This window comes from Sturnira hondurensis, unplaced genomic scaffold (assembly GCF_014824575.4).
Source record: "Sturnira hondurensis isolate 20B ecotype Veracruz unplaced genomic scaffold, ASM1482457v3 Scaffold0010428, whole genome shotgun sequence".
Classification (NCBI taxonomy): domain Eukaryota; kingdom Metazoa; phylum Chordata; class Mammalia; order Chiroptera; family Phyllostomidae; genus Sturnira; species Sturnira hondurensis.
Window position 1 is genome coordinate 4,929,415 of NW_028083059.1, and position 24,238 is coordinate 4,953,652.

General features: G+C 39.3%; 1 protein-coding gene across 2 annotated transcripts; it reads right to left on the bottom strand.

Moving 5' to 3' along the window:
• Nucleotides 1–464: 464 nt before the first annotated feature.
• CEP97 (centrosomal protein 97) lies at nucleotides 465–23,508 on the bottom strand. 2 transcript variants are annotated; one of them, XM_037058908.1, is made up of 11 exons: nucleotides 23,387–23,508; nucleotides 21,396–21,538; nucleotides 20,446–20,604; nucleotides 18,611–18,712; nucleotides 17,253–17,366; nucleotides 16,537–16,703; nucleotides 12,371–12,535; nucleotides 11,671–11,795; nucleotides 10,337–11,099; nucleotides 6,900–6,975; nucleotides 465–5,483 (listed from the first exon to the last, which is right to left on the bottom strand). In XM_037058908.1, exons 1-11 carry the CDS (start codon nucleotides 23,427–23,429, stop codon nucleotides 4,779–4,781), a joined length of 2,562 nt encoding a protein of 853 aa, XP_036914803.1. In that variant the 5' UTR covers nucleotides 23,430–23,508; the 3' UTR covers nucleotides 465–4,778. The 2 variants fall into 2 exon arrangements, with proteins under 2 accessions (XP_036914803.1, XP_036914804.1); XM_037058909.1 differs by lacking the exon at nucleotides 23,387–23,508 and adding an exon at nucleotides 23,098–23,156.
• Between the last annotated feature and the right edge of the window lie 730 nt (nucleotides 23,509–24,238).

A 24,238-nucleotide genomic window follows, 5' to 3' on the forward strand; every position in this document is an offset into this window, starting at 1 on the left:
CTCCAAATAGTCACGTTGGCAGTTAGAGCTTGAACACATGAATTTAGAGGGGAGTATCAATCAGTCCATAAGGCCAACTACACGTCCTAATTGTGTCACATCAGAGGGCACCTACTCTACTTCCCTGTGACACTTTGAGCACCCACGGTTTCAACAGCATCCAGCAGTGTCACCTGTGCTCTTGGAGGGATAATAGCTGCTTCTCTCTACCCAGAGAATTACGGTGATTGTCTTGAAAGTAACTGAATCCATACCAAATGAAACTAACTGAGCATTCCATTTCATAGCCATTTTCTTAACTAGGACTGTTTTATTGCAAATTCACTTATATAACAATAATACTCAGAACTTTAGTTGGTAGACTTCTGTCTGCAGTTTGTTCTGAATTATAATTACCCATTAATTGACAAGCACAATGAATAACAACCGTTGCTACTTACAATAAACCGATAATCACTAAAACAAATGTACAAATTTTTTATTTAGAGTTAAGAGACTCAAATACAAAGTACAATATAAAATATGAAACCTTCATAAAATAGACCATAACCACTTGAAATGATCTATTTCTCCAACAAAATTAAAGAAAAACCTAAAAGAATCCCAAATCAAATTATTTTTAAATGTTTGTTGTCAACATTAAGATTACCACAAAACACTGAAAGAAATTTAATTAGAAAATGAAGGCAGCTACTGCAGAGTGATTTCTGCTAGCTATTCACTAAAATCAATTACAGAATTAAAACAGTATGAGTCCCATTCATTCACAAATAAAAAGCACCTCACTTTAAAAAGACAATTATTTGTTTGTCTCCAAGTTGTGAGAACTACCTTGCTTACAGGACTTCCGATTTTAGTTTGGCACAATAGATTTGACCAGTAAAAGCCGTACCACTGAAAATGTTCACAGTGTTCCTTACAAGCACTTTCCGCTTTACTTCATGAAAGGGGTCACACATTTAAAACATTACGATATAACACATCCCTTACTAAGGTTCATGGCAAAATAAACATATACATTAGAAAATAAACTCTCTTGTTTTCACTTATGAATGGAAAATTGATCAGACTTATTATTTATTTATGTATTTATATATTTATTTACCCTGCCCTTTTATATTTTACTGAGAGATTTCAAAGTTAACAAATCCTTGGATTACAATTTGCTCAATCAAATCAGTAATTTTGAATGTCTGATCAGACTCATTTTATATTTTCCCTTTTTACTAGGTCTTAATTGCCCAGGGAAAAAAACACAAACACAATTTTAAATTATTGTTATGAATCCAATTCTGAAAGTTTGCACCAAAAAGGTACCAGGGGAAATAGCATAATTTCTTCAGGCCATGTTGTTTTTAAAAATGTTTACACAAAGTGGAACTAGACTTGTCTTAGGTAGATAATGAAAAAATACAGTATTATAACGTGTTTGTATATTTAAAATAACACAAAACAAAAAAAATCCATTCAAGAATGGAATCCACATCATTCAAGAATATAACTATTTGTATATACACAAATACGTGTGAGGTTTTCCTAAAACATGCACATTCTGAGCCTTTTATAATTATAAACCAAACTATATTATTTATGTACTGACTGTCATAATTAGAGCTTTCTGCACAGCAGGAGAGTTAAAACTTTAACATCTATTGTTCTGTGAAACTGCAGATGAAATATAGTCAAACTCAGCATTTCACTACAAAACTTTATAGATCTTAGTAACCTGTTATACTTGTCATCCAATAAGTGGACTCCAAAATGCAGTTATTAAATGTTTTCTTTCTACTATTGCTCTCTAAAAACCATTTCAATCAAATCACATTTCTTAGAGAAAATTCACTCAGGATTCTGAACGAGTTGTTTTTTACAAGCAACTTAGCCTGGAGGGGTGGAGTTCTAGCTCTCAGAAATTCTTGTTCTCTTTCAAAGAGAATGGAAAATATGTGAGATGTTCTTACTGACTCACTAAATGTAAAAGTTAATAGAAAGTGTACAATAAACTTTTGGAACATAATAAATTTGAAGTTTCAGTTTATTTACTACTAATTAGCTATAACACTGGACAAGCTATTTAACCTCTCTGTGACCTACTTTCATCTTTAAGACATATATATATTAGAATGAATAATCTCTAAGTTTTCTTCCAATTCTCACATTGTGTAATTCTCTGCTTCTGCAGAAATGTCCACTTAATACGCTGAACTTTCAGTAAGTCAAAAGAATATGAACTAAAAGAGCATAGCTGAACTAAATCTGTCCAATCTATCCTCTAAGAGAAAACACAAAGACTGTGTTAAAGCTGAACTTCCCAAACCCTACTAGACCTAGTTCTTCTTCGGCCAGACTAGTGACTAGCCCACAGTTAAAAACCAAGTATCTTAGTTACATAAATTACTTTAAATTACATTGTAAACCTATTAAAATATATTAAATCTATGCCATAGTTTTCCTGCATTCTAATTTACATTATTTTCATTTTATCTACATACCAGGTAACCTGTAAAGTGAAGGCAGGGGGCTACTTAACATTCTTGTACTTCAAAACACTAGTAAAGTTAAATAGAATGAAGAGCAGAATATTAATCATTATCACAGTCTGTCAATTTTAAGATAAAAGTACACCAAATACTATTTATACACTAGAAAAACAAGGCAAAGGTAAAAAAAGAAAATTTTACTGACCAATGCTCATATTCAAATGAATTTTGTTTTTTTAAATCCTCGCCCAAGAATATATACTTATTGATTTGAGGGGGGCGGGGTGGGAGGGACAAAGAAACATGGATCAGCTGCCTCTGGCACAAGCCCCAAGCTCGGATGGAACCCGCACCCATTCGATGTAGGGGACCACACTCCAACCAACTGAGCCAACCGGCCAGGGCTGAATTTAGTTGTTCTGCTATTTCTTGAAAAGAGAAGGGAGAAGTCAGCAGAAACCTACTTAGATAACACTGAACCAGGACATTTTAGAGGCTGTAATGAGAAACTGATGCACCAGGGAGCAGCAGTGCTGGTACTAGTGCAACGCAAGCGGATTTTTCTGTGTCTAACAATGGGCAGCAAATGAGGCACTTAAATGTAAAATAGAAAAATAGGGTATATTTAGGAGGAAATTAAAAAAAACATTCAGAAAAGATAGTTAGCATTATTCAAAAAGCAAGAAATCTATTTCTATGTAATGTGCTTTCAACATTACACAAGCTTCACTAAGAAAAATATTTTTGAGCATAAGACTGCTGTTCAGTTTATGAGACAGAAAATACTTCCTTCCCAAGAGATTTTGAATTTCTGAGGATGAAATTCAAGTCTTCTTAACCTGAGTACTACATAGTTTTAAACTGAGAAAAATAAATACATCTTACCCATACTGGAGAAATGTTTCTGACTATCAACACAGTATTACATGTGATCCCTGATCTTATTCTTGAAGATCAGAAGTTTCTAATTTTACATAACTTCAAAGAAGGGGACCTAATGACTATAACAGAATAACAAATGGTATTTAGCACCTAAATTTAGAGAATACATAAGTATTGCCATAGTTTTAAATAGTTGTATGTTCACATATTGGGAAAAATTAGCTATGTATTGTTCAGTGATATGAGAACATTTTCAAAGATTAAAATATCAAGCTTCCAAAGTTATTTGCAAATATATCTACCTTTAATATTCAAACACAGTGTTATCATTTCTTTCTGGAGTTACAGGTACATATTCTTTCTAACAGGTACAGATAAGTGAGGTTTATTTTTTCTTAATCACCATTAAACTGTGTTCCAAATGTGGCACTTTTTTCAGAGATTTAGATAAAAAATTGCCCTTAAAAAAAAAGTCAACATATTCTACTAATAGTATTGTTTTAAATGTTCTTCTCCATTGTGAAGCTGAGGTCAAAAGTGAAGTAAATGACCATGGACCTTTGCAAACATAAAGCAGGAATTCAAGATGAATGAATACACATTAATTTCTGGCAATATATTGGCACACAAATGCTTATCTGAGAGGCAAAAAAGAAAATGAAAAGATAATAAATGTTTGCAATGACATTATTCCAAATGAATGGAGGCTGGTGTTTGCTTTCTTATCTAAGAGAAATATTCTTATGTTGCCTCTTTAAATAAGCTTGATTTTAATTCTGGATAGAATCATTTGGCTTCATGTTAAAACTGATCAATGATAAAGCTTTCCATGAGACAACTTAATCATCGCCACGGAAAAATCCTATAATCTTACCTTCTCTCCCTATTTGTTTATAAGAAAGCTTTCCTTGACTCAAGGGAGGAAAAACGGCTTAAAAACACAAGTTCTTCCTCCAAGAAGGCTGGCAAATTTCAACAGTTCACAATCCTCATATATTCACTTTTACAAACTGCATTCCTCCCTACATAATTTCCTTACACAGAGGAGTCAGATTATCTTATTAGTATCTTTAGGGTAATGTTTTCTATCTTTAATATATTCCAGTTTATTCTTTAAAGGAAAAGAATGCATAAAAAAAACAGGAACACTGATGATGAAATTCAGTTAAGAAATAAAGTGCTTATGGCTTCCAATATAAATAGTTTGATACATTATAGCTAAATAAAAAAGCTAACCAATCAAAATGAAGATTGACCTCAGAATCTAGAATATGAAAAATATGAGACAAGAACACCGTTCTACATAAATAGTACCAAAGTTGGGGGGAATATTCCTATTACCCTTTGAAAAAAAAAGAAAAGGCAACCGAAAATATTCTTAAATGGGTTTCCACTTCTGAAGCTGAATCAGACATGCTACACAGTAATACCAACATGCAATACCTGAAATGTAGAATCACATTCTGACTGCTGCCCTTGAACTTCTGTATTCAATTTACAACCCTCTGGTGCCTGGCTGGTTTCATCTTGCAAAGTAGGAGATAAGCCATGACTATCACAGACAGAAGCACTGTCAGACAAGGCAACTAGCTTTTCAGGGGAATGAACTATGTGAAGCATACTGTCTCCTGCCCCTTCAGCAAAATTTGTCCTCTCATCTGAATCTTCTAGCTCTTGAACTGAAGTTAAATACTGTTCAAGTAGATTATTGTCCAGCTCATTGTGTGAGCTTTCCTTACTCTGCTCACTATGTTCTTCGCTAATATCCACTACACCTAACTCTTTACAATATTTGACTGTGTCAATAGAATTCCCCATTATAGAACTAACACTGCTTTCTGTGGAACTTTTTTCAAAATCCAAAGAATCATGCAAACAGTGAACTTGTTCTATAAGGGAGGAATGAAAACCAGAGTCTGGAAATTCTGGTGAGGATTTCTCTTGAGGAGCTTCATCAGGAACAATGAACCCATCAGAACTTTGATCAGAAGACAGCTCCTGGCTTTGGGTGATTAATGGAGGTTCAGACGGCACTGCAGTACTTGATACGGGAGGAACATCGGTATGCCAGGAACTTAGACGCTGGTCTACAGCCTGCTGCCAAACTTGTAGAGACCTTACCTATAAACCAAAGGATGTCGTTTTTATTATAAAATAAAAATCATGCCTGCTTTATAATCGTCCTTTGAGCTTTCTTCCCAACACACATGAAGCTGGTAAGTGGCAAATGGCAAACTTGGAGCTAGCAACGGCCTGACTTCCCTCACCCTTTCCACAGCACTTTCAGCTCAAACCTGGGCCATAAAAGGCCCTCCCTAGGGGAGCAGGGATGAGCCAAAGCAATTCTCTTGCTTCTACTGGGGAAACTATCAGAAGTACATACAACGGCACATGTCTAGGGGACTATGGGGTCCATAATGTACTCAGTATACACTGAGGTCCCTGTGACAAGACAGGTTACAGCCCACTAATAAAAGCAGATTCTCTAATATAAGTAGTCTCATTTTAGATATCCATTTGAGATAAAGGTCTAAATAGTATCTAACAATATAGTATATACAACTCTAAAATATCTAACAATTCCCTGAGTTCTTGGTAATAGGACCTTTACAATTTTAAAGTACAATGAAGATTTCAAAATTTTATTGTAACCTCTGCAACAAAATAGCAATATATAGAATTTTTTCCTTTCCTTTTGACTATGCTTCAAAGTAACCACTGATAGCAGTTTGATATGCGTCCTTTCAGACCTTTTACTAAGTATTTTCAAATACAAAGGGAGTTTTTATAGTCAAGTGGGACACTAAATTCTGCAATTTGCTGTTTTTCACTGAGTGTTATTTCAGAGGTCTATCCAGGTGAGACCATCCTACTCTCTTCTTTCTAACTGTTCTCACAGCATCCCATCACACTGTTATTTCTATAATTTATCTAAGCACTCCCCTTCTAGTAATTATAAAACCTTACAAAGGTTTTTTGGATTTTATAGTTAAAATCCTGTTGCAAGAAATTCTATTTAAAAAATATTTCCAAGGAATCATCAAAAAACATTTGATGAGATACAATTACAGTGAAACCCAATTGTCCAAACTGTCTCTATAGTGTGCAAACTCTATTTCCCAAGAAGTCATGCACACTTTTTAGGACATGCATATTGTAATCACCATACACCACATTTGGCACCTTTCATTCAAATATTCTCCAAAGATAAACAAGATAGGTAGTTACAATAAAACTTCAAATTGAGTGTTTTATATGTATGTATTAGAAATGTTGTAACAACATTCTTCGATTTAGTCACTCTCCTTATCTTTATACTTTATCTTTCTGGTCAAAATTGTAAATTACTTCTTTTCAGATTAAATAAAATATAACAAAGTTCACTGTACTAGTTCCAAGTTACTGGCAAAGGGTACAAATTATATCCTTGACCTTGGGCGAGCATGCTCAGTATGCCTAACTATCTATGACTATCTCAATAAATCTAAAATTTTTCTTTGTTCACACATTAGGTAAATAAGTGGGAAAGGGGTTTACCTGGTTCCAAAGAAATCTGACAGCCTCTTCTTGTACAAAATTTTTAATACGTTCTTCATCTCTTTCTTTTCTTAATCTGTAATAATTCAAAATCCATCATTGACCCAAGGAAGGATATTTTGACTTGCACTTCTTGTGACAACTAATAAACGCATGCATTGTAGAGAGATTAAAAAACAAGTAACAGCCCTGGCTGGTGCGATTCAGTGGATTGAGTGCTGGTCTGAGAAACAATGGGTCGCTGGTTTGATTCCCAGTCAGAGCACATGCCTGTGTTGCAGGCTAGCCTGCCAGTGGGGGGCACATGACAGGCAACCACACATTGATGTTTCTTTCCCTTTCTTTCCCCCTCCTTTCTCTGACTACAGTTAAAATAAAAAAAATAATAGCCCTTTCCACTTATAAAATATGTCAGCTGAAACCAGTTTAAGTCATGACTCAACAAAGCCAAATGAGATATGAGTGAAATTAAGATTATACTGGTTGCACAAAATATTGCCAGTGATGAAAATAAGACAAAATATTAAATGGCTCCTTAGCTGACCTCAATTTCCCAGCCAAACAAATCAAAGGGGCAGCAGGTGCAGAGAGGAGTTAAGGATCAGGGTCACAGCAAGAACGACCCACTAGGAGACTAGCAGGACAATCCCATCAAACTCCACTCCCTGTTTGGCCCAGTTCCTGATAAACCTTTTGTTATGTTATCAACAGACACCACCACCCCCTCGCCCTCACCTCATCCCATCACTTCCCCTCATTTATTCAAGTCTTACTCTGGGCTCCCACTCCGTACTTACACCTGTCACAGACCTAGGCTCCCCTAATTGTCTGTCATCTCCCAGACTGTTACCACCATCTTGTTCTGAACCTCTGACTCAATTCCCCAGTCTCAAGGACCCCAAGCCCTTCTCTGGTGCCATCTGAAACTCTTGATTTGTAACCAGCAAACTCCCTTATAGAGGGGAGGGCAAAAGGAAGTTTAAGGAGGGTTACAGTTATTCATATGGAAATATAATAATTAATAATACAAGAATAAACTGTGCTCTGGGTACTCACAACTGTAAATCTCCTTTTGCCCCACCCTGTATAGTCCAGCTCTTAGGTGACCTTTTCCCTGACCACATGAGACATCCACCTGAGGGCACTATAGTCCTGTCCAGTGGAAGCTATCTTTTTCAATCATCCATTAGGGTCAGAAGATTTCTTCTCACTGCTGTGTAGAAACTATTCTTTACCTTCCCCCTTGAACAACTAAATCTCCCCAAACTCTCTTCAAAAATGTACTGACTTCCCACGATCTGCCCCATTCACTGAAGAGTCAGCACCAGCCTTTCTCGTCGCCGCTTTCCAGTCATCGTTGCTGGAGATTCAACATTCCCATGGATGCTCTCTCTAAGAATAACCCACCCCTGTCACTCATTCTCATTGTCTCGCTCTAGACCCAGTCATTTACTTTGACTAGACCATTTTCAAAACCTATTTCCGGCACTCACACAAACCTCCACCTCCTATCTCCCCATTTCGCCCGCCCTCACACCCCACCGCAACAATCCAGACCTCTGCACTAACGATTCCTCGTCTCTTCTTTTACCTCTTCTAACTTCCAAGATCCATCATTATAATCACCGCCTCCACATTATCTTTGACTCCCTTGCCCTTCCCTCTCTCTCCTACCGTATACATCTGGAAAACAATGATTCCTGGCTGAAATTATCTACCCCTAAATCAGAAGAGAACAGCTAAGAACTGCTGATGAAAATCATTAACACCTCACCTACTGTTTTGCACTTTAAGTTTTCCTCACACTGTCCAGCAATCCTCCTCCACTCCCCTTGTAAGTTTACCTCTAAAAAGAGTACCTCATATCTCTCTCCTTAAACCTCCCACACCCTCAACTCTTCATTTTCAAATGTTGGCCACATCTTACATATTACTGAACAAGGAGAAGCATCCATCACTGAACTTCCCCACCCCCCACCATCGAACCTATCAGGGTACCAGCTCGGGCTCCTGCCTCAGGCCACTCCCCCCACTTGTGCACCAGATCCCTTCCTCTCCCACCTTCTCGGGAACTTCAACCCCGCACTTCTTCCTCTCCTCTGCACCATCAGTTTTTCCCCTCTTTATTGCATTGTTTCTATCACATGTTTTCTTTTTACGTTTTATGTGTTGACATAAACATGTTCTTTATCTCCCATCCTTAAAAAAAGAATTTTCTCTCACTCCAGATTCTCCTCCAGCTCTTCTGTTTCTCACAGCAACACGTCCCAAAAGGGTTGGCTACACTCACTCTTCACCTCCCATTCACTATTCAACCCATTCCAAACTGCCTTCATCCCATGACGAGTCTGAAGCTGCTCTTATGAACCTCGCTGGGCAGGAGAGTTAACTCATTAGGACTTCTGTGTTCAAACCCATTCTAAAGATAGAAATGGCCTTGACCGGCTCCTGGGAGATAACCTGTGAGCCTCTGGAATGCCCTACCTGGCAAGAATGTCTGTATATATGGGGCCTTGGGCTAAACCAGATAGGTTATGCTTTCTGGTGAACACATATTTCATGACTGACCCCCAGTAAAAACCCTGGATGTCAAGGTTTGGGTCAACTTCCCTGGTTGGCAACACTTCACAGGTGTTGTCACACACTGCTGCTGGGACAATCAAACCCTATCTGTATAACTCCACCAGAAAGGACAACTAGAAGCTGTGCCTGGTCTCGCCTAGACTCTGCCCCATCCGCCTTTCTTCCCCCCTGAATTTATGTGTATCCTTGCATTACAGTAAATCATAGTCATGAACAGAAAAGCTTTCCTGAGACCTTTCGGCAAATCTTCAAACCTGAAGATAGTCTTGAGGGCCTCCAACAGAGCCACCAATAATGCCCAGCTTTTCAATCTAATGTATGTCTCTGTCCCCCCCACAGCGCGTCCCTTCTCTGCCAAAGCATTTCCCTGCTGGGGCTGGCACACACACTCTCCTAGTTTCCTACACTCTGGCTGTTCCTTCTCAGTCTCTGGTTCAAGGCATAAATCCTACTGTTACCCTAGAATTTTAGCCCTTTTAAATCCCTACTTTTTTCTTTAATTCTGAGGTCACCTAATTGGTTCTAAGTAGACTTCCTCATTTTCTCATTTTATACTTACTCAGTTTTTCTACATTTCCTGTACCTTCCCGTATTTAGGTTTACAGATGTGTATAAGACACGTATGCATTCAACGTTTATTGCTATACTGCATCTCTGCACCAACTGCTGTGCTAGACATGGAGATGCGTATGATCATTTCTGCCCTCAAGACGCTTTCAGTCTATCGTAGGACACAAGTAAACCAAGAGTAGCAACATGGTGTGAGACACACCCTGACCCCAACAATGATTCAGTGTTCACTCTAAGAATCTGACACCCCCAAACCAACAAAGCTACACCTGAACAGGACCCACCTCCTTATTTCATCAGTGAGGCAGACTATGTGCTCCTGCATTCTACGCAGCCGGATTTCATAACGCACGTCTTTAACTTGAGGGTTGTAGTTCCTGGCATAAAAGCCCCGCCAAGAGGCCTGTAGTGTAGTTGCTGCTTCATTCAATTTCTGAAGGGCAACTTTATCTTGTCCCAAAGCAACAGATTTCTGGGTTAAAGTCCTGCAGGGAAGTTCCTCAGAAGCAGTTTCAGGTATGATTTCTTCTCTGTCTGGCTGTGTAGGAAAGACACTGTGTCCAATTGAGTCAGAAAAAGATGTAAGACTGTGGGTGTCACCTTTCAAGACAGCACCGGTAACTCCTGGCTCAGGACAAGGTAACAGCCCATCTTCCTCATTTACCTCTGCACTGACTGCACTTTTCGTCATCTGAACAGAATTCCCATTTGCAGCCCAAAAAGCTTTTTCGTCTTCCTTATCCACGTCCTGGTCTTCCTGCTCTTTCACTGATTCATCTGCACCCCCATCATCTGCTAGGCCTTGAAGCTTCAGCTCCACTGTAGGTGATACTGGAGAGAGTCCAGATGCAACTGGCATAAAAGTAGACTCTGAAGAGAGAAGACTACAGTTCAACTTGTCCTCGTCAGTCTGTATGTCTTCCAGGTGCAGGTCATTTCGAGAATATCTTGTAGTGTGTACAGAGGCTGGAAAGTTACTCCTAACGACATATAACTGATCATCATTACTGCTTATCCCAACCCAAGAATTGACTTGGATGACAGGGTCTAGAAAAATCAACAGAGTATCATTTAAACCACTAAATATCTAAAGGGGATTTTTTTTTAAATTTCAGCTCTGTCCAGTGTAACTGTCATACAAAACTGTAACACACTGGAAGTACACATGGTGCTAGTTTGGTGTATACACACATTGTGACAGGGTTCCAGTCATCTGGTTTATTAACACACCCATCACCTTGATACCTATTTTTATTTTTTGGTGAATCAAGACATATGTTCAGTTAGATCTTTTTAATAACATCTAGTCCCTGAAACAGAGTAAAATGAAATAAAATGCCTTTATTGATTCCTCCAATAAGTCTTTAACATCAAACCAAATATTTTTAATAAACTTTGAATAAGCATAATAATCAAAGTATTGGATCAGTACAAAAAGCATTGCTCTAAATTTTAAAAAATTAGAAAATAGTTATAATACACACATATACATATATAAGACCCAACTAAGCACTTAATTAAAAAAACTAATAAAAATTATGAAAATACACCCTTTTTCTGTTTTATGAAGACCAAGAAATCAAACAACTTGGAAAAAACAGGTCAAATTATTTCTCACCACTTTCCTGGACTATCTGGCAATCTTGAATGGGGCTCGAACGCTCTGGTACCCTTGTTTCAACAGGAGGAATACAAGACAGCTCCTCATTTTGGCTTTGGTTCATCAGCTGCCTCTGATGAAACCTAAAAATCAGTAATATCTGATGTGATTTCTCACACACACACAGAGCTTTTCTGATTCCTAGGTAACACTGTCAGAAAGGTAGAAGTTTACAATTCTTCAAAGCAGATAGCTCTGAGCACTAAATTACAAAATCTCACTAGAAAGCATGGACAGAAAAGGTTAAGGAACTTATTTTTAAATCACATAAATAGACACCCTCATCCTTGTGCAAACATTTAAGGCAGGGTCTCTGATTTTAAAAAAAGTAGTAACTACATGTTCTAGCCATACTTCTTAATGTTACTATATAAAAACCCATATGGAACACCTACACTGTGAGGAGAGATCCATTTTTTAAAAAATTCCATTCTCTCACACTGCTTGGCCCGCCCCAGACGGGACTGTCAGTGCAGCTGCTGTGTGTGGAGCTGCAGGGCCGCACCGTGAGGTTCCCTGCAGGCTGCCCCAGTGACAAGGGGCCCAACGGCCAGGAATGTGGGCTGCAGCACCTGCCGCAGTCCTACTGAAGCTGCAAAAGAGGCTCAGAGGCGCTTTCCCTTAGAACTCATCCACTGCTAGAAATAAATGGCCTTACCTCTGCTTGCTCAGAATCTTCTCAAGCTTGGCATCCTCCGCAGTTTGAAGACCCAGTGTAGAAGTGAGAGGACAGACTGTGGCTAGATACTGGACGAGCTGGATGTGCTGGCCAGGCCGATAGGCTCTCCCCTTGCCTTGACTATAGAGCCACTCGGCTTTCAAACTGCAATTGGGGGACATAAAGAGAAGATGACAGCAGGTAGACCAGAGGCATTTTTAAGCAACAGTGATCTCCCTTCTTAATTTATCTTTATAGCTCACTGACATTTTTCATAAATAAAACTCAATCAAGTTCAAAAAACTCTATCCTTCTCATTCACTCCACTCACTCTTAACATGATTTAAACCTTTTTTCCCTTGCTTATAGGGACTTCCAGAAAGTTACACTAATAGCTCCAAGTATTTTAAAATTATTTTCAAAGAAGCAATAAGTATTCCCTCCATTCACTGTCAAATTCAAGTACCTCAATACGTCACAGATGAAATTAAAAGAATGGTTTACATAATATGACGGAAGAGCTATTAACAAAGAAAATTGAAACCAATCTGCTCTTTCTCCTAAAAAAAAAAATAGTAGTATTGAATACAATATCTGGTACTTGCTTTTAAAATACTTCCAACAAAAAAATGGGGGACAGATTAAACAACATGGGCAAAACGTCGGTAACTCGGGAAGCTGTGCGGTGAGTATTTAGGTGTTCATATGTTGTCACTCTATCTGGCTATTTTTAGTATCCTTTCAAAAAAGAAACGTCATCTCCAAAATTCTGCTTCTTAGCTAAGTTCTGCTTTCTAACTAAGCAACAGAAGTGTGGTTTGGGCCCGTAAATAGTAAACAAATTGAAACAAATTCAGAAAGTGTTCCACTCAGGTGCTGTACCAAGGTGCTGGTCTTCCCACAGGTGCACTCCCGAGAAAGCACCAGACAAAGCACCTCAGCAGCAGGTGACTGCTTAGGGGAGTCTTTTCCATCCTAGACACACTTCAGACGTGGCTACCAGAAGTCATCGAAGAACCTGGGACACTTTTCATAAGGGAGAACAATTTTAACCTGGATGTTTTTAGCAAACAACAGTAAGGCTGGGTAGATACAAAAACTTGTAATTCCTTCCTATCCCCAGGCAATACCCAAAGTTGACCAAGAGAATGTTTTGACCATTGCTCAAGGCTTCCCATCCATTTTTAAGACAGTAACTCTCCCTGAGAATAATTCCTTCTGGAGATATTCTAAAACCTGGGAGCACAGTGTAGACTACAGCGCTGTCTCAGACATCAACCACAACAGCATGTCTCACTACTATGGCATCAGTAACAATCTAGGTTCCTTCGTTCGAATATAACTTTGCCCATTCTTCCATGGACTGACATTTGGTAGTTTCCCAAATGTCACAAATAGTTCCCAATGTTTGGGGCTAGCATGAGTAAGGCTGCTATGAACATGCTCGTACGCGTCTTTTGGTAGATATAAGCACCTATCCTTTAGGTAGAAGTGAGAGGACACTGTGGCTAGATACTGGACGAGCTGGATGTGCTGGCCGGGCCCACAGGCTCTCCCCTTGCCTACCACCGAGGTGCTCTGGTGCTCTGTCTGGTGCTTTCTCGGGAGTGCACCTGTGGGAAGACCAGCACCTTGGTACAGCACCTGAGTGGAACACTGTCTGAATTTATTTCAATTTCTTTACTATTTACGGGACCAAACATATCCTTTAGGGTATAAACCAGAAATCAAATTGCTGGGCCTCAGAAAATGTATTTGTATGTTTAGCTTCTGTAAACACTGCCAGTTTTTCAAAATGATTGCACCATTTACATTCCTAGAACAGTGTATGAAACTTTCCACTGCCCCACATACTCACTAGCACTTAGTATTTTCTATTCCTTAATATCAGCTACTCTGATGAGAGCTGATTGGTTTAAAGGCTCCATAATAACCAAGAAAAATAATAATCTTTCTGGTTTATCAAAAAGTCAACACAGCCCTAGCTGGTGTGGCTCAGTGGTTGAGTGCCGGCCTGTAAACTGAAGGGTCTCGGGTTTGATTCCCAGTTGGGGCACATGTCTGGGTTGAGGGCCAGGTCCCCAGTGGGGGAGGGGGGGCATGTGAGAGGCAACCACACTTTGATGTCTCTCTCCCTCTCTTTCTCCCTCCCTTCCCTCTCTCTAAAAATAAATAAATAAATAAAATATTTCTAAAAAGCCAATACAGTGGTTATCTCTAGGGATGAAGGAGGTTTTACGATGGGAGTAGGGCAATGGAGATGGCTGGAACACGGCTCTGTTCTGTTCTCATTTTCTGTGATTATATGGGTATCTGTAAATATCACTTTTTAACTGTACCTGAATTACGTGACACTTTGCAATTTTCTTTAAACTGGAGGGGGAAGAACCCATCTGAGAAAGAGTTGTTACTGTGCCACCCTCCTGCCTCCCCCTCACCCCCGACTTCATCGGTGTCGGACGCCCACAGACAGGGAGGCTACTCCAAGGGGTGGCCCCTGTTCCCCACCTCCTGAAATCCCTGGCAGGTCAAAGAGACACAGATCACCTGAAAGTCACTTGCATTAAAACCATTTCCGCAATGCAGAAACATAGCCTTTGTATTATTATACGTCTACTCAAAAAATATTTGTTTTTTAACATTTGCTTTAGTTTCTTCAAAGTGCTTTAATCTGCATGCCTTATCCTTAAGTATTAATGACAATTGCTATTTATTAAGCACCATTATATGACCAATATTATGCTATATACATCCTTCACGCTCAGAACCCTTGAAAGAGAGGTAGTGTTTCCCACAGTTCACAGATGAGAGACTAAGGCTCAGAGAAGCCAAGAAACCTGCCCGGGCCACACAGCTAATGGGTGGCTGGGAAAGGTGTGAAGCCGTCTCTTATCTCTCCTGCCCAGGTCCCACCTGTCCTCCCAGGTCTCTATTTACACCTGACCCGCATTTCTGCCCATCTCTCCATGCTGCCCCCAACAGGTAAAAGCGCTGCAGTCCTACTCCCACAGAAAAACACAACCACGTACTCCTTTCACTTAAAGAAAGATCTGGAGAAGGCAATCCAAGTGAATCAGGCTTTAGAACTATACACAGTATGAAACAAAATAAGGTTCCTGAGTACAGAGCAACACTTACTGCAGGAAAAAGGAAAAGCCACACTTTATGGTGGGCAGGCAGACTTGACAGATGCCCCTCACCCTATACTAGCACCACTGCTACGTAGCTCCTGGTTGCCATTCCTCAACCGCCCCATGCCCAATTCACCAACAAGATGAAAGAGCAGGGAGAAGGAAAAGGAAAACCCTGTCTGTGATCTGCCCCTCATCCTCTCATCAGGAAACTCTTCAAGGGACTCCTAGCATCTCCAGAACAGAACAAAAGCAGTAAGGAAGAATGTATGCAGTGAGTCCCTGAATGCTTGTACGTAAGCACTGAGAGGAGGAAGTGAAATCAGGCACAGTGATGAGAATAAACTCACCTCAATTTTCACAATCCCTTCTAGCTCCTCCTTTTGTCCACATCCTAGTTCCTTACCTCCTCTAAAGCTCCACGAATATTGCCCACCTCCAGAAGACCCCATCAGCAGGGGTCCCAACTCCAAGCCACAGAAACCGTCAATGATCTAGAGATGGGCAAGTCCTCGTTTCTGCTGCTTCACAGGTAGGAAACAGGATGGACCAATCAGCGTGTCTCTACCAGTTCCAAATAGGAACTCTGCGTGCCTTTTTCCACAGAGCTATTGTTATAAAGGGTAATTGGGTCTGAAGGTATGATTAATGCTGCCCTTACAAATCTGGTGAATTACAAGCTTTTGTAGAACTGATCTGAGATCCTGCTTATATAGCATCCACAACATGGTTTCTATATAGAAGTGCTCCAAGCCCCAAACGACCAATAACATTAGAGCTTTTAGAAATCAAATTGTTGTACATTGGGGACTAAGATAACTCAGTCTCACCCAACATCTAGATCTGATATTTATTTCTTATCCTTTTTCAGAAAGGACAGAAAATCCTAAATGAGTCTGCTATATGATCTCACCCATGGTCTTCATTTTAAAGGTACATTTTAATAAATACTCAGTTTATTAATCTGTAGAAAGCTAGAAATGGCCTTTTCAGTAACTTCTATGATAAATGTGATGTTAAAGAGGTCAGGTTCACCTTTCCTTCTGAGAAATCACATATCCATCTAGGACTCTGAGGTTTAAGCACCAGCTGACGATGTATGGCCGATAGTCGAACCCTGGGATGGAAGGTGTTGCCATCACACAAGGATTGCTCATGATCGACAACTGTTCCAATTCCGTTAAGGACGCCAAAAAAGAGATCTGGAACAAAGGATATCTTTGTTGAACAAAGTGGACTATCCAGTGTCAAGCACAGGGCTTCCGCTGATTACACATCTTCGGCAATTTGAAAATGTAACAATTCCCCTCTTGTTCTGAAAGGCGACAAGTAACACTCGTACATTATCCACAGGCTTCCAAAATTCCAGCAGTATGGCCATCTGCCTTTGCCCTACAAAGTCCCTTAGAAAGCACCAGCACTGTTTCCCAGCAGAGAGAACCCTATCTTGAAAATCTAACAGCAGCCTGGGAAAAGCGCAGTGTGCCATATTAACACCTTTCATGCAGATGTCCCTCTACCACCAATCACCTCCAGATGGAGTAACTGCAGTACTACATATTAAATTAGGCCTTAATGATCCACTGACAGAAGAAAAAAATGGAAAAAAATGATTAGCAACAGCCAAGTGTTTGATCTTGATGGCAGTTTCTCCCAAGGTGCTCCAGGTCCAAAATTGAGTTCACAACTCTCTCCTCCCTTTTCACAGCTTTTCAGCTTCCTAGACCCCACAGAATACCCTCAAATTTTACCTCATTTAAGTCCCGAATTTCATTTTCTGCCAAAGAAAGGATGGCGAGACTTCTGGGTAGATAAGCTGGTGCCATTCTAAGAGAGGTGATGATGTTTCCATGCAAAAGCAGGGTCTTAAAAGTAAAAACAAGATAAATTACAAATGAAAAGATTACAAGTAAATGGGTCTATTTTGACAAAGCCAAATGGTATGTATGAAAATATGGGGACCTTTTTTATTATCTGTCTCATAGCACGCAAACTGAAGACTGAATACCAGGTCCCCTTCAGTCCACTCTCTCTTCTCTTGTCCACATTCTAAGCCCAGAAAAGTTTAGAGACTTGTCTAAGAACACATGCTTTATACAGTAACTAGCATTTGGTGAGATTTAGTTTACTAAAATTTGTACAATTTCCAATATACTGGTTCATTTCCTTTTAAAACATCAAAAGTGAGAAAACTGAAAGAAAACATTCATTGAAACAATCACGCATAAACCAAATTTTCCAAAAGAAGAGGGCCCACATTCCATAATTTGCAACTGTATTCTCTTGGAAACTAAAAGCTTAAGAAAGTAGAAAATGCTACTTGTAGATGAAGCTGACTCAAGGTCAGCAACAATGAGAAACCAAAAACTCTGAACACCAGATTCTAATAAAATAATTATGTCTCCATCTCGGGGGAAAAAAAGTTCAATAACCTTTAGTTCATCTGAATCTTAGTATCTGACTAAATGAAATTATTTAGAATAACTTGCATCTTCTGCTAAAGATGGGGAAAATTGAGCTAATAACACTCCTAAAGCATAATAAGTTCATCTGATGCTAAAAATATCCAAAAAAGCAAAAATATGGAAAAAAATGCCTACATGTTTTTTTGAGGCTATTGAATCCAACTGTTACTTATTTAATTGCATAGTACATTCACCTCCATAAAAAGTGCTATCTGCTACAGGCTTTTAAAAATTAAAATGAAGTTAACTTTGATAACTTAATAATACTATTACTAAAAAGACAGCATTCTCAGTGTCAAAAAAAATAGGCTCAAGTTCAGGAATAATTATGCTGAACCTCACCAACATGTTATGTATGCACTTTCTACTAAGCTGCTAGCATGGGTAGTTGGGCAGGAAAGGAATTTCATGTTTGAAGGACAGTAAATAAGAACTAATATTAACCACAACGACCAGTTTTATTTAAGTCAGTATATATACTAAAAACAAAGTTTCATACTTAGTTTCTGCTACTCTAACAGAATTTTTATTATAATGAACACTATCTGTTCTTCATATACAGCAGCCGCTTTTGAGCCAATCAGATAACTTTCTGCTAGTATTTTAGTGTAAAATTTCAGAAATGATGCAGAACATATGCTTACCTTCAGTGACATCAATTTCGACAGATCACCTATCTGGGATAAGTTATTGTCCGACAAATCGAGGTGCTGTAGGGCTGCGCAGCTATTGATTTGGTCCATGGCCTAGCACAAGAAAATTATCATGTCAGTTTATGTAAGCAAAACCAAAAACAGAAACTCTTCCCTAGTCCCTCATAACTGAGTGTCCTGTCTCCTCTGCTTATTTTTGGAAGCAGACGATCAGCGTTTAGCAAGAAAAAGAGAAAGCAGTGCTGACAGAATTTTGTAAAATGTTCTGTAGCAAGCTTCCACCGTCATTATCGTTCTATGAGTAGAGGATCACCATCCCAGTACCTACGGCCTGAAGAAAACTTAGTGATGACACATGACAGTTGCGGGGCACAGACTTTCCAAGTTACGAGTAGAGCTGAGCTGCCTGGACAAATGCTGACTCTGCAACCCCCTGTCTGTATGGCCTCAGGCAAACTACTTAACCTCTCTGCATAATGTTTCTTCTTCTACATAATGAGCATGGTCACACTACCTTTTGGGTGGCCCAAAAAGTCTGTACGGCTTTTTCCATAAAATAAAAGACACATTTTTCATTTTCACTAATAACTACTGATTTGGATATTTTAAGTATGTTGACCATCTCCCTTTATTGGCTTCTGGTAGGTGTGGGCATAAGACAGACAGCCCCACAGCGAAGAAGTATTTGGCCAAAATATCAACAGTACTAAGAAACTCTGCAAACATATTGGGTCAGTCACAGCACATTCTCCATACACTGCACACATCTTTTTTTGCTTTTCAGTTGCATTTTTACCTTCCTTGAAGTAATAAAGAAAGCATAATATGCTGAAAATATTGAATATCTTCTTCTATGTTCAATATTGAAATGAATGCATAAAAATTCACCAGTTTTGATAAGTTTTTTCAATACAATACAATCTAACAAATTTGTCTCGAATGTAATTAAAAGACAACTAAGCACTACCAGACCCATCATACAGAAAAAAACTAAATGAACTTTTTGGCTAATTCAATACATTATAGGCTGGCATAAGATTGAATTAATACAGTTAAGATGCTTAGAATAAAATCCAATGAAGCAAAAATATAGAAAACGCCTACCTAGCCTAAATTAACTAAAAGTTCAATAAAAGCCGGCTACTAATAATCTCATTTAGTCCACTCCCCTCATATAGCATATTGAAAAGACACAGATATTTATTAACTTACCCCAAATTATAGCTACTAAATGGTAGAAGCAGGACTAGAACCCAGATTTTGAGTTTTAAAACAGTATATTCTCTACTATACCATTAAACATTTACCTAAAGCTTAAAGCAGTATGATAGTCTCCCTCCTAACATTTCACTCTATTTGGTCCAGTCTTCTAAGTACAATATAGATTCTTTGTTCACATTTAAAAGAATATTGAATCACATTACATGCTTAAAAAGGTGATTTTTTTGTTTGTTTAGGTTAACTAAAATTATCCCTGTAGTGTTAGTAGGTACTTTCAATTTTTTTTAGATTTTATTTATTTATTTTTAGAGGGGAAGGGAAGGAGAGAGGGAGAGAAATATCAATGTATGGTTGCCTCTTGTGGGTCCCCTGCTGGGAACTGGCCTGCAACCCAGGCATGTGCCCTGACTGGGAATCAAACCATGATCCTTTGGTTCATAGGCCTGTGCTCAATCCACTGAGCTATGCCAACCAGGGCAGTACTTTCATTTTTTATTCTACTCATTTCTATACTGGTTGCATTTCTTTTTTACAATAAGTACTTTCATAAATCGAAAAAAAAGCAAACATAATTACTTAAAAGAAAAAAAACAAACCCAATTCACCTTGAGATTATTTCCGGCCAAATTCAGCCACTCCAAATGTACTAGTTCCTTTAGCCCCTCCACATATCCAATGCTATTGTGAGGCAAATTTAACACTCGGAGTTGGGTCAGTTTGGCAACACCCATCATCCGTACCAGCCGGTTGTTAGCCACTGACAACTGTGAAAAGGAAACATATCATTATTCTTGGGAATAAAATATATAGATTATATTCACATTAGGGTGCTTAAAAAGATTTGTTTATAGGGCCAAACATGCCCAAATATATAAACCCAATTTTTGCTTTTTACATATATTGTCCACATATTCCACAGAGTAACTATAGTTTGTTGCTGCAGCTTCTGCTACTCCTAAACAAAGGGAATTACACATTAAACATTAACCCCAGCAATCACATCTCCTCCAATCACCAAAGAGAAACACCATTAACGCAGCAACTACTAGAAAATGTAAACTCTACAGGATGAGATCCTTTAAGTGTCTCAGTAAAAATCTAGAACAGTGCCAGATACATAAGGAGGAGCCCAATAAACATTTATGGAAGAACAGGAGGAAGGGGGGCGGAGGGGAGAGGGGGAGAGGGAAGGGGAGAGGGGGAGAGGGAAGGAGAGAGCGAGGGAAGGAAAGAAGGAAGGAAGGAAGGTATTCTTTACCAACATCGTGAGGTAAAAAGTTTTCTTAACACAGTATTTTGCCAACATAAAACATTGTTGGCAAAATTTTCCAATGTCATAAAACATTGGCTTTTTTTTTAAAACAAATGCTTCTTTTTCTCGTCCATTCTAGATGTAGCACATATCTGTTCATCTTCAGGAGAAAGTCTTGTAAAGATTTACGACATTTATGACTTTCCAGGCCTGCAGTTACCTTTTCTTAGGTTATTTTATTTTATTATTTAATTAGATAATAAACTTGTTCTATATAACTATTTCCCCAGATAAGATACCAACCTGTATTAACTGTCTACACTTCTCAAGATTTTCCAATTTTATAATCTGATTTTTATCCAGAATCAAAGTATGAATATCTGCATCACAGGGCAAGTTTGCACTTAATTTCTGAAGCCCCTGCCCTGTCCAATTGACCACTGATCCTTGAAAAGAGAAGAGAAATTGTTAGAAAACACAAATAAAACTGCTGAGCATAGGAATGGGATAATACTAAAAAAATCCCATTCATAGTTAGAAAACACTAGAACACAATATAAAGATTTTTAAAATGAAAGCAATCAAATTCTAAAGTACCGCAGGTTGATATTATTTACTTGTCCTAGAAATATAATTAAATAGTTTGGAATTCTTCACATTTAAGTGTGAACTAACAGTTCCGTATTTCGTGCCTAAGTAATGATAGTATTTCTTAAGTAGAACTCATCTTTTGTTAGAGATTAACCTGCTTACAACCTTACTACCACTATACCCTAAAGTGCCCAAAATAAAAGTATATACTTCAGTTAATTTATATGCAAAATGAGAAAAATACACCCAATTCATTAAACTGATGTGAGGATGAAAAGAGAAACCATATGTTTAGTTTTTTTTGGTTCTACTAGTGCTTAGTTGTCTTTAACTTCATTTGACACAATTTTATTAGACTGTATTAGTGCGCATTTTAAAAAAACTTTTCAAAACTGGTGAACGGACTTTTGGGTTAACCCAATAATTTAGTGCAATAGACATTAAAATCCTGGCTCCATCAGTCCACCACTGAGCAAGACCGATCTCTTTGGGGCTCGCTTTTCTCCTCTGTAAGATGGATTTGATTATACCTGCTTATCATGTAGTTCTACAGCGAAAATAAGATGATGTAAAAAGCTAAAAAAAAAAGCACTCAAAATATCGTCTAGCTCATATAAAATAAGCTCTATAAATGTTAATTGCTACTACTGTAAATTGCCTTGATGGGTTGAGAAGGTGGAGTTTTAAAGCAGCAGGTATCAGAAGGAGATGGGCTAGAGAAGCTGCAAGTTTCAAATTTATACCCCAATTAAGCCCACTGCGGGAAATAATTATTCGAGAATACTCTCCTGAAGAGATTCAACGTTTTTCCATTGTCTAAGGGCTTCTAGCATTTCAGGTTGGGGGCGGGGGGTTAAAGGGCTGGGTCTTGCGATTCTCTGAGAATCTGATAAAGCTGTGTACTGTGCCTCAGGAAAACGCATAGCCTTTGCACATAATACCCAAGAGCCGACAGATCTCTTAAAACTATCGACTTCCCCATCCCCCCCAAAATATAACCAGCCCCTCATCTAAGTGGTGGAGAAAGGCCTCGACCCTCAGCCCGGCCCCTGGACCCAGATCTCTGAAGCGGAGCCTCGGAGCTGTAACCAAAACAAAGGAGCTCTGCTCACGCCCGGCTGCTCCGGGTCACAGAAGAACCCGGGCTCTGCGTTCCTCTGGGCAAGATCAAACCCGACAGTATCCCGACCTGTGGGCTCTAGATCACCCCCCAGATTTTATCACAGCCACCGGACACTTCCAAGATAGGGTTCAACGTCTAAAGACATGTGTTTGACAAAGGATGTCCTGAACGTTCGAGGAATCGATAGGAAAGGGGTACAGAAAGCGACGGAGGGAAATCCTGCAGTTTCCACTTGGGCACCCAGAACTCAAAGTAAACATCCTACAAAGGTCAAGGCAGTCCGAAACCCACCATCCAAGTAGTCTAAGGAGCGCGGGAGCTAGGGCGCCCGGCGGTGCGAAGGGCCCTGGGGGCTGTAGTCCCCCGGCCGGCCCCCGCCGGGACGCCGGAGAGCTTTGCAGAACCCACGGACTACAATTCCCAGAAGGTACAGCGCCTCCAAGACACCCACAGACCCCGCCACTGAGAGAACTGATCCAGAACTATATCCCTAAACCCAGCCTTATTTTCTCCATCAGGTAATTATTTAATTCAGTCCCATGGAGTAAGAGTTGGGACTCAACAGTGAGGACAGCCTTACCTTCTCCAGGAGGCAGAGCCGCATCCACGCGCGCCACCGCCATACTTCCCGCTTGTTAATAGTACCAAGCAACCGTCCTCCAGCTGCTCCGTGGAACTTGTAGTCAGGAGGAGGGGCAGGAAACTATAACTCCCAGAATGCACGGCACTCAGACGGCCCAATTGGTTGCCCACGGCGTTACTGAAAAACCCGGATTAGAATCCAAACCGCAGTGAGTTTTAGGAACCCTCGTCAACTCCCCTCCGGGACAGGTTAGCAAACTGTATCCTTAGGTGCTCGTTTCATTCCTTTTCTAGGTGTTTACCAAATTTGACACTGCTATCACCGGGCTGATTCTGTGATTGTGACTTAAAGCAGACCGAGTTTGAGAACTCATTGCCAGGAGTGTTTCTGTAGGGGCTGCCCTTTCTTTGGACAATTCTGTATAAATTGGAAGTTTTCAATTCTGCTCTAGAAATGAGTTGGGCAATCTTGTTGAGACCGGTCAAAAGGAATACATTTTTGCTTGAAAATTTAGTGAAAGCATGCAGAGGTAGAAGCTTTTATACATTGTTTTAAAGTGGTTGCTCTTCAAAATTTAACATAATTTTAGACCTGGAAGTATACTTGATAAATATAAATCTACAATTTTCCCAGGGAGTACACAAAACAAGTTTACAATATGTGGGTAGTCTCCAAACTAAAGAATTACACTGCCTAACTGAAGGGGAGTAGGATCACACTTTTGAAATAACTGTTACAACTATCACTAGTGCGATTGTGCTAACCCAAATAGATAGCAAAGGAAGGCAGGGAGGAGGGACACATGTCTCACCCATTAATTCAGCAGTCCTGAGGTGGTCAGAAAAGACT

What these genes read in the sequence shown, in the direction of transcription:
- CEP97 (XM_037058908.1), bottom strand. Translation starts at nt 23,429, where the DNA reads ATGGCGGTGGCGCGCGTGGATGCGGCTCTGCCTCCTGGAGAAG. An exon ending in AGTGTAGACAGTTAATACAG is followed by an intron (nt 20,605 to 21,395) that starts GTTGGTATCTTA and finishes TCCTTTTCACAG; the next exon opens with TTGTCAGTGGCTAACAACCG. An exon ending in CCAGATAGTCCAGGAAAGTG is followed by an intron (nt 11,100 to 11,670) that starts GTGAGAAATAAT and finishes TGATTTTTCTAG; the next exon opens with ACCCTGTCATCCAAGTCAAT.